Below are 11,023 nucleotides of genomic sequence, written 5' to 3'. Positions count from 1 at the left end.
CTTGCAAATGCTGTGCAACCTGACCGGGAAGAGCCTCCACAAGCCAACAAAGCTGGTTACAACAAGTATGAGGATAGGAAGTTCAATGGGAATTGTGATCATTGCAAGAAGCATGGACACAAGAAGAGTCAGTGCTGGATACTCCATCCCCACTTGAAGCCGGCTAAGTTCATGAAGGAGAGAGAGGCAAAAGCTCACATGACTGAAGGATCAAGCGGAGCAGGGCCATCTAACCGAGGAGCTGAAGTGGAGAACCGTGAAGGAGATGGAAAGGCTTTGGTGACCTATACTGGAGCTATCAACCCCCGAGGCAATGATCAAGACTTCATCAGGAGATCCGAGATGGATGCACTCATCAAAATGCTCAAGGATAATGGTAACATTCATGGGTATTCATTTGGTGCTTCTATGATTGCTAGAACTATAGAAATGACTCCTAAAGTGGCTGAGATTGCTAGGATTGATAGTAAGACTGGAATTGAGCATTGCATTGATAGAAATGCTAAGATGAATGCATATAGATCACAAATTAGCATCTGCCATAGTGCTAGCAATACATCCAAACCATTGATTATAGATTCAGGTGCATCTCATCATATGATTAGTGACACCAACCTGATTAAAGATATAGAACCTACTAATGGATGTGTTAATGAGATCCTAGGATGATGCTCTGGAACAGATGGGATAATCCTTGCAGAAACGAATCAAAAGACTCAAGTTTCTCAAGGTATGTGTATCGAATGGTGACACAAGAGGCTGCGGAAAGGCTCCTTGATACTCCTAGGCAATAGATTGGATATGACACACCAAACTAGAGCCCTTAGTCTCTGGATATTACACACCAGAAGTTGGATATTACACACCAACACTCAATCAACTCGACAAGCAAGAAGAAAAGAGAAAACAAAGGTTTTTGATAAAAAGATAGATACTGATACAAGGGGCCACGACCAGAATATAAAGGAGAAGCCTTGTACATGCACAAGGTCTCGAAAATACAAGGAAAATAAAGACAAGGCTCCCTTGGAAACACAACAAAGACTAGAGTTTTCGAAAACAAAGACTAGAGTTTTCGAAAATAAAAACATAGCATAAAAACTTAGATAAAATTATATAACATAAGGTCTTCATGTGGACAGACCAAGATCAATCATCTAGGAGATAGGAGAAGTAGACTTGTGGCCTCGTTAAAAACCTTCATTTGGAAAACCCAGTGGGACAAAACCAAAGGTTAGGAAAAGAGCACACACAAGCTACTTGCCTAGATGATGATCAGCTTGAAGGTGGAGTAGCTTGAATGATGGTTAAGGTGTCTTGGATGATCAAGCTTCGGCCAAGACTAATGTATTCTTCTTGTTTCCAAATGTTCTTCAATGTTGCATCCTCAGCTACGAGCTCTTCAGGTTCAGGTTCATACTTCCAGTCCTTGGTGCTTTCCATGATCACATCATCCCCTCCGACTTCAAAAAGATTTGTCCTCAGATCTGTGTTACCTGCAATAGAAGGGACCAAGTCAGTAACATCAGAGTTTATAATCAGATTACACTTACCTTGCAAGCCTCTTTGATAGGCATTGTCGCTGACTGGTTCTATTATATAGAAGGGACTGATCCATTTGGCTCTCCTTACTCCTGAGGCATTAATTAAACCTGATACATTGAAACAAGACAAGTGAACACAAGCAAGAACATCATAGAGTAAGAGTCTTATCCCAAAGTTGTATTTTATCGGTTTTGGCTTGTATGCTGCATCTGGAGGTGCTTTGTTGATGAGAATGAAGCAAGTGACGTCCTGACGTCTCTCCTGGTTTAGATCAGGCGGCTTGAAACGTTTGTCTTCCTCACGCTTGTTCTTTCCCTTGGTATGCTTCAAAGCTTCCATATAATCTGCACATGACTCTTTTGACAAAAACAAGTGCATCATATCTGTGTAATCAATAAAAGAACTCTTGAAAACATGATTAGTTACCTTAGCATGCTCAACTGGTTGCCATAGATAGGTTTGAGATGTTCTAAACTCAGAAAAATTCAAACAAAGTAAACACAGAATCACCCGACTTGTAGAATCCATAACTCTTTCATTTGAGAAGCTTTGGACATGATTCCAATTCGACGTGAGACCCTGATGAGTTAAGTTTCCATTGCCGTTGAGTTTGTTGATTAATTTCTTCTGGTTGCTGAGATATGATCCTCGGACTGCTCCTATGTCAAAGCTGGCGGCTAGACAGCTTCCAAGATTTGATTGTTGCATCTCCAATTTAGCCAAGGACTCATCATGGATACTCTGATCATTATTGCCCCTTTCTTCACCTGTTCCTTTTTCAGCTTGTTTTGGACAAGTCAAGTGTGTTATCATGTCAAAGAAAGTGTTGTAGACCAGAATGTCTCCAAAGCACAAAACAGCATGATTCCTCCATCTATTATGCATATCAAAGAAAATATTGCAGACCCAAATATCATCAAGGATTAAATTCATACATTCAGAATCAGTGAACTCTAGTTTCAATTGTGCAACAGGTGAATCAAAGAAAGTGTTATACCATATACACTTTTGTGTATTAGAGCATGATTCAACCAATCAGGGATAATCAGATGAAAAGATTAAAGAGATTAAGAGATTTTAGAGAGAATAAAGAGAGAGAGAGACTCAAAACTCCATTAATTAATAACTGATGAGGTTTACAAGTATTAATAGAGAGAGCAACAAGGAAATTCGAAATGGAGACGCATGTGTAGTCAAAGGACAGGCTGGAACTCCTTTTGAATCACTTGGCTGTGCTTTCTCACATGCTTGCACTAGTATAAAGGCAACTTCTCCTTTCCAGCATCATACAGGCTGTCAAAGTGATCCCTTATCCTTCCTTATCCTCCCTTATCCTCTTTGGTCGAAATTCCTCTCTTCTCTTCACTAAGTTACCTTCTCATCCCATCAGATAACTTCCCCAAGTAGTTACTGTGGTAAAAATAAAGTTACCACAGTAAAACTCTAAAGTTACTGTCTCAGCCTCCTTGGTCTTCATCTCAATACTCCCCCTCAAGCTTGACCATGTAGAACAAGTCAAGCTTGGAAACCATGAAGACCTCCCTCATTAAAAACCTCACCAAGTAAAACCCATTGGGATAAAACCTTGATGAGGGAAAAAGAGTGGAGACTCCATGGTTAAGGGGCTCAGCTCCTAGGAGTCAGATCAATGAGTCCAAGCCTTGACAGTATGGACTCCATTGTCTTCAATCTCGCTGCCTTAGTAAACACATCTGCAAGCTGATCTTCACTTCTTGTATAACATGGCAGAATCACTCCTAAGATGATCATCTGCCTCACCTTATGACAATCCACCTCTATGTGCTTTGTTCTCTCATGAAACACTGAGTTGGAGGCAATGTGGATAGCTGCTTGATTGTCACAATGCATAGTCATAGGAGTACTCTGCTCAATCTCTAGATGCTTCAAGATCCCTTGATCCACACCAACTCGTTTGTCAGCTTCAGCATGGCTCTATACTCAGCTTCAGCACTTGAACAAGAGATAACCTTCTGCTTCTTACTCTTCCAAGTAACCAAGTTTCCTCCAATGAATGTACAATACCCAGTAGTTGATCTCCTGTCCACTCTATCTCCTGCCCAATCAGCATCACAATACCCAACCACTTCTGTACTGCCATTACAACCCATCCAAACTCCTTGTCCAGTCGTCCCACTCAGATACCTCAGTATCCTATCAACCATCTTCCAGTGATGGACCTTTGGCGCCTGCATATGCTGACTCACTTGGTTCACAGCAAAACATATATCTGGTCTGGTGATGGTCAAGTAGATCAGCTTGCCAACCATCTTCCTGTATAGCTTAGGATCTTCAAACAGCTGCTTCTCTTCAACCTCCCCCTCACGCAGAACTTTATATCCCTCCTCAAGGGGTGTCTTAGCTATCTTTCCTCCAAGCATATCAGTCTCCTTCAACATATCCATAGTATACTTCCTTTGAGACAGAAACAAACCCTCCTTTGATCTGCATATCTCAATGCCCAGAAAATACTTCATCTCTCCCAAATCCTTGATGTCAAACACAGATTTGAGAAACTCCTTAGTAGCCTGAATCCCTGCCTTATCACTTCCTGTGATAATCAAATCATCCACATACACTAGAATCACAATGCTCCCTGAAGGTCCTGTCAAGGTGAAGAGAGTGTGATCTAGTTCAGACTTCCTAAAGCCTCTCCCATTGAGTGTTGTACTCAGCTTCCTGTACCAAGCTCTAGGTGACTGTTTCAACCCATATATTGCTTTCTTCAATCTCAAAACATTCCCTGGCTTTACTAGATGCTCAAGACCAGGAGGTGGATGCATGTATACTTCATCTTCAAGTTCACCTTGCAAGAAAGCATTCTTCACATCCATTTGCCACAAATCCCACTCCAAGTTTGTTGCAATAGATAACACAATTCGAATTGTGTGAAGCTTGGCCACTGGTGCAAAAGTATCAATGTAATCTTCCCCATAAGTCTGTGTAAATCCTCTTGCAACCAGCCTAGTCTTGCGCCTATCTATCTCCCCATTTGCAAGGTACTTGATGGTGAAGATCCATCTGCTTGAAACTGCCTTCTTCCCTTTAGGTAACTCACTCTCATACCAAGTATCATTCCTGATCATTGCATCCCTTTCATCTCCTACTGAATCTCTCCAAGCCTTGTGCTTCATAGCTTCTTCATAAGATCTTGGTATCTCATTCTCATCCAAGTTACACATAAACACCATGTGCTCTTCTGGAAACTCAGCAAAGGAACACACGGCTTGAGAGGGATGCTCCACAGCCTGGGCATTGTAGTACACTCTCGTGTTTACCCAGTTGGAAGGATCCCTCCTTATCCTTGTGCTCCTCCGCAAGGTCTCAACCTGTTCTTCAGCCTGAACATTCTCTTGTGCTTCCTCTCTTAAACCAGTAGGTTCTCCCTGCTCATTTCCAGTAGGTTCTCCCTGCTCATTTCCACCTGACTGAGCTCCACTCTCTACTTCCTGTGTCTCCTCCTGATCATGCTGACCTGAATCCTCTTGGTTATGCTCCTGCTCCCCTGATTCAGATCCATTCCCCCTCTCATGATCAAGAGGAGTTGTTCCTCCAGCTTCTCCAGCTTGATTAGAAGGTCCTGTTCTTCTGGTTCTTGATCTTGGGATAATCCTATCCCTAGCCTCTCCAACAACACCCTCAATGTTGTTGCCTTCTCTGATGGAGCTCGGGACAGATCCTCTAGGTCTTCCCATTTCTTCTCCTCATAATACCCTTTAGACTCAACAAACTTCACTTCTCTAGATACCATAACCCTCCTAGTTATTGGATCATAACATTTGTAGCCTTTCTGAGTGATTGAGTACCCAATGAACATAGCTTTAGTACTCTTTGCTTCTAGCTTGTTCCTTCTTTCTCCGGGAATCATCACATAACATAAGCACCCAAAGACTCTCAAATGATCAATGTGTGGCTTGGCCTTGTTTAATACTTCAAAGGGAGACAGTTTCTTCAAGACCCGGGTTGGCACTCTATTGATGAGATAGCAAGCAGTCTGAACAGCATCACTCCAAAACCTCTTAGGGACATTCATGTGAAACATTATTGATCTCGCAACCTCCATCAAATGTCTGTTCTTCCTCTCAGCCACCCCATTTTGTTGTGGTGTGTAAGGACAGCTAGTTTGTTGCACAATCCCATGCTTTGCAAGATGACTCTTGAAAGCATTGCTAGTGTATTCTCCTCCATTATCAGACCTCAGAATCTTCACAGTGGCATTGTACTGGTTAGTAACATATGCTTGGAAGTTCATGAAGGCTTCTAGGACTCTGTCTTTGGAGGGAATCATGGTGATCCATGTGTACTTTGACTTCTCATCAATGAAAGTCACAAAGTACTTATGGCTGTCTCTAGACATACAGGGAGCTGTCCACACGTCTGAATGCACAAGATCAAAGCAATTCTCATATCTGGTTTCTGATGTTGGGAAGACAGTCCTACAGTGCTTTCCAAGTATACAAGCTTCACACTCCAAGTGATTGAACGCCATACTTGGTAGAATCAGTTCAATTGCCTTAGCATGAGGATGTCCCAGCCTTGCATGCCATGTGAGATTATCACACCTATCCGTTGTGCTGCTTAAACACACAGACTCCACAGGACTAGGCGCCTCAGTTGTTTGGAGATGATAGAGCTGATGCTTGCTGTCTCCTCTGCCAATAACTCTTCCAGTCTTCAAATCCTGGAACTCAACTTCATTTGGTCTGAAAACCACTTGACAATCCAGATCAACTGTAGCCTTCTTAACTGAGATTAGATTGGATGTAAACTGAGGTAGGTAGAAGGCAGTGGAGTTCTTCTCAAACAGCTTGAGGTTTCCCACTCCTTCTATTGGGATCCTGGTACCATTGGCTATCATGACACTCCCTGTTGCTGCTTTAACCTCACTGATTAGTCTCTTGTCACTGATCATGTGGTGTGTTGCTCCAGAGTCAATGATGATGGGTTTAGATGTGGATGCTTTGGCAGGAGCACCCAGACTCGGGTCGTAGCCAAAGCATACACATGCTTAACCAAATCATCCCATTCCTTCTTTGTCACACACTCATCTGCCCTCTTGGTATCCATTCCTCTCATATCCGCACTGTCTCCTACTGTTTCTCCCATGTAAGCTGAGTATGAACACTCTCCTATAACCATCTGCTGAAGTTCATCCTTGATTCTCTTCAAGATTACACTCATCCTGTCACTTAAGTGCTCAGACTCGCTATCCTTTTTCCATGCCCTTTTCTTCATTAACCACTCCTTAGAAAGTTTTCTCAACCTTCCCCTCTTACAGCTTGTACCTCCCTTCCATCTTTCTGGCCTCCTGTTCATTTCCCACACATCACAAGTATATTTAACAAGCTCACATACCTCTTCCATAAGGAAGCTGAAGATCACATCTTGCTTCCTCCTTTCTTGACAACATCTCGGATTTGATGTGTGTGTCTTCACCACATCTAGCTCTGACCATACTTCTCTCAGCCTTCCCACAAGCTGATAACACTCATCCTTTCCTTGTCTCAAGCTGCGGATCACCCCTCTGTCCTCAACAACTCTCACAAGCTTGGACTTGCCTAAAGTTGCTTCAATCTCACTCTTTGTAGTGTTTCCTTGAACAACTTCATTTCCCAGCTTCAGACCTCTTGTCTGACCTTCTTCAGTAGCCATTTCCATGAAAGGTTTCCCCTTTCCATGACTACTCCATAACCCACAGCTTTCCAAAGCTCTCTTTGCCCATCTTGACCAATCGCCATCCCTCTCTTCTTCAAGCTCCATGGTTGTACTAGATCTGTGCTTCATTTCCATGTTGAGATAGTTTGAATCCATCAGAATATCTCACACCACTCAGATAATAAAGACCAGAACTCAAGAACACCAAGAACACTCAAGAACACTCAAGATTTTTATGAAAAACGAAATCACACTCTCCCCTTTTTAGCAACCTGGCTCTGATACCATATACACTTTTGTGTATTAGAGCATGATTCAACCAATCAGGGATAATCAGATGAAAAGATTAAAGAGATTAAGAGATTTTAGAGAGAATAAAGAGAGAGAGAGACTCAAAACTCCATTAATTAATAACTGATGAGGTTTACAAGTATTAATAGAGAGAGCAACAAGGAAATTCGAAATGGAGAAGCATGTGTAGTCAAAGGACAGGCTGGAACTCCTTTTGAATCACTTGGCTGTGCTTTCTCACATGCTTGCACTAGTATAAAGGCAACTTCTCCTTTCCAGCATCATACAGGCTGTCAAAGTGATCCCTTATCCTTCCTTATCCTCCCTTATCCTCTTTGGTCGAAATTCCTCTCTTCTCTTCACTAAGTTACCTTCTCATCCCATCAGATAACTTCCCCAAGTAGTTACTGTGGTAAAAATAAAGTTACCACAGTAAAACTCTAAAGTTACTGTCTCAGCCTCCTTGGTCTCCATCTCAATAATACACTAGAATATCCTCAAAGAACAACCCTACACGTTTAGAATCATTTTTAGCACACAAACAGTCAAGCTCAAACTCAAAGATATTTGCAGACTTCACAATTTCAACCCTAACATCAGAATGATGAAATTTCGGTTCATGCAACTTCCTAGGTTCTTTCAAAACATATGTGGATGCAAGAAAATAATCATAGATCAGTTCATGCCTAGGAAAGTTCACAACAAAACTATTTTCTTCAGTTCTAGCAAACAAATCAAAAGGTTTTCTAAAATAGAACTCGGTTGGCTTAAAAACAGGTTCTAAAATCTTTTCATGGTGATTCATAAATCGTTCAAAACTCAAAACATGACCAGAAAAGTTTTTATTTCCATATTTAAAATATTTTTGATCAAAAAGTTTATCAGGTTCAAGTTCTTTGAAAGATTTAAGCATTCTGTCATAAACAGAGTTTGAAACACAAAAATCTTTAACCTTTTCGAGACCAAAACGCTTCACATCCTGAGTAGTAACCACAACAAACAGTTCAGGCACAGAAGTAACCATATTAAACTCCTTACAGTGGTTTTGCAGGTCATAAGACAAGGATGCATGAATAGTTTCTGATTGCAAGTTTTTCTGCTGTTCCAACTCTTCTCCTTGTGTTGACTGCCCTGGTTCTTTCTCTGCTGAGTCTTCTTTTGCAACCTGTGACACTGAAACAAGGCTACTCGGTTGCACCGGTTTAAGACAAGTTAGCTCATCACAAGAATTATTGAAATTCAATTCAGACTGAGGTAAGAAAAGAGAACACTCTTGTTCTGTCTCCGATTTTTCCTTTTCCATAGATGTTTCAGTTTGGACTTCTTGAATTGTTGCAGCTGAGTCTGGTCCTGCATTTTTGAGTTCTGAGAGAGTAGTAACTGGTTCCTGGTACTTTGTTTCAATGGATGGACGTGGTATGTTGGTCCTTTTGACTTGCTTCTCAACATCCATTATTACTTGTAACAACTCCTCCTTATCCTTTTCACTGAACCATGAACGTTTAACGGTTTTCTCTTTGATGTAACAGGTTACTGCCTTGCTAGATGTGACTTCCTTCATTGGAGAATTCAGAGAAGTGTGGCCTTTGGATGCATACTTCTTCCTTAGTAGCAACTTCAGATCTTCCCAAGTGGTGATAGCTGGTTCCTTGTAGTACCTGCGATCATCTTCTTCTTGCAACAACCACTTAAAAACGTTTCCTTTGAGCTGAGACATCACATAAGCCAATGCTTCTCTCTTCAGGATTTTGTTGTAGCACAGCCACTTTTCCATTGTTCTTTCCCACTTTAAATAATCACCTTCCCCTGTAAAAACATAAAGTTGAGGCTTAGTGACAATTTGATTGTAAGAAGAATGAATATTTGATTTAGGAGTGCGAGAAGCTTGATGTGGTCTGCTCGAAGTGTGGGCTGGCTGTTTGTAAGACTGTTGTCCACGTCCTGCTTCCTCTTCCTTATACCACTTATGCTTACTTGACTTGTTTTGAACAGAATCTGGTGGTCTAGGCTCAAGCTTTTGATTGTCCATTCTCTTTTTGTTTTTCTGCCTAAGATCATCAGTTTGCTGCAGAAACTTTTGTCTAAGCTCCTTTCGAAATTCACCCATGCTGTTATCCATCATCTGCTGCAGATGAGCATTCATAGATTTAAAGTAACAGCCTTTCTTCCTTAGTGAGTTTTCCTTTCTGATCTCCTGCCATGGTACCTGAGACAGAAAACAACACACAGCAGTAACAAGTTCTACAGAGAAAACAAAAATCAATTTGCAAAACCAGAAACAGATTCAAACTGAAGCTTAAAACCTTAGACAAATCTCAGAACAAATTAAAAACTCAACCAATGATTTAAAACAGATCAAAACTAATCTGAACAGAACTGATAAATCACAAACCTAACAGATCAGATTGATTTCGAAACAGAACAGAGAGATTTTGATTTCAGGTTCACTTTCAAGTCTAGTACATCAAGTTTAATCAAAACAGAGTAGATCAAGACAGAAACAATTCGAAATTTCAGAAACAGAAACAGATTGATCAAGTAAATCAGAAAACTTTCTCAGCAAGGTATATGAAGAGTTTTTAACACAAAAACGAAATCAGATAACCTTAATCTATCAGATTTCGACAGCCACAACACAGATCTATCAGTTTCTAGCATGAATATGAAGAGACAAATCGAAATTCATAGAGAAAGATGAACACTTCCCTTCCAGAGTTGCTCTGATACCACTTAATGAGATCCTAGGATGATGCTCTGGAACAGATGGGATAATCCTTGCAGAAACGAATCAAAAGACTCAAGTTTCTCAAGGTATGTGTATCGAATGGTGACACAAGAGGCTGCGGAAAGGCTCCTTGATACTCCTAGGCAATAGATTGGATATGACACACCAAACTAGAGCCCTTAGTCTCTGGATATTACACACCAGAAGTTGGATATTACACACCAACACTCAATCAACTCGACAAGCAAGAAGAAAAGAGAAAACAAAGGTTTTTGATAAAAAGATAGATACTGATACAAGGGGCCACGACCAGAATATAAAGGAGAAGCCTTGTACATGCACAAGGTCTCGAAAATACAAGGAAAATAAAGACAAGGCTCCCTTGGAAACACAACAAAGACTAGAGTTTTCGAAAATAAAAACATAGCATAAAAACTTAGATAAAATTATATAACATAAGGTCTTCATGTGGACAGACCAAGATCAATCATCTAGGAGATAGGAGAAGTAGACTTGTGGCCTCGTTAAAAACCTTCATTTGGAAAACCCAGTGGGACAAAACCAAAGGTTAGGAAAAGAGCACACACAAGCTACTTGCCTAGATGATGATCAGCTTGAAGGTCGAGTAGCTTGAATGATGGTTAAGGTGTCTTGGATGATCAAGCTTTGGCCAAGACTAATGTATTATTCTTGTTTCCAAATGTTCTTCAATGTTGCATCCTCAGCTACGAGCTCTTCAGGTTCAGGTTCATACTTCCAGTCCTTGGTGCTTTCCATGATCACATCATG

The 11,023-nt window shown here is 41.0% G+C and overlaps 1 protein-coding gene across 1 annotated transcript; it reads right to left on the bottom strand.

The window, feature by feature from the left end:
- Nucleotides 1–1,258: 1,258 nt before the first annotated feature.
- Nucleotides 1,259–2,605, bottom strand: LOC117131031. The gene is made up of 2 exons (XM_033283502.1): nt 2,543–2,605; nt 1,259–2,419 (listed from the first exon to the last, which is right to left on the bottom strand). The coding sequence occupies exon 2, from the start codon at nt 2,356–2,358 to the stop codon at nt 1,276–1,278; it is 1,083 nt and encodes a 360-aa protein (XP_033139393.1). The 5' UTR covers nt 2,359–2,419; nt 2,543–2,605; the 3' UTR covers nt 1,259–1,275.
- Between the last annotated feature and the right edge of the window lie 8,418 nt (nt 2,606–11,023).

The sequence above is a fragment of the Brassica rapa genome, unplaced genomic scaffold (assembly GCF_000309985.2).
Source record: "Brassica rapa cultivar Chiifu-401-42 unplaced genomic scaffold, CAAS_Brap_v3.01 Scaffold0796, whole genome shotgun sequence".
Lineage (NCBI taxonomy): Eukaryota > Viridiplantae > Streptophyta > Magnoliopsida > Brassicales > Brassicaceae > Brassica > Brassica rapa.
This window is presented reverse-complemented; position numbering and strand designations above follow the sequence as displayed.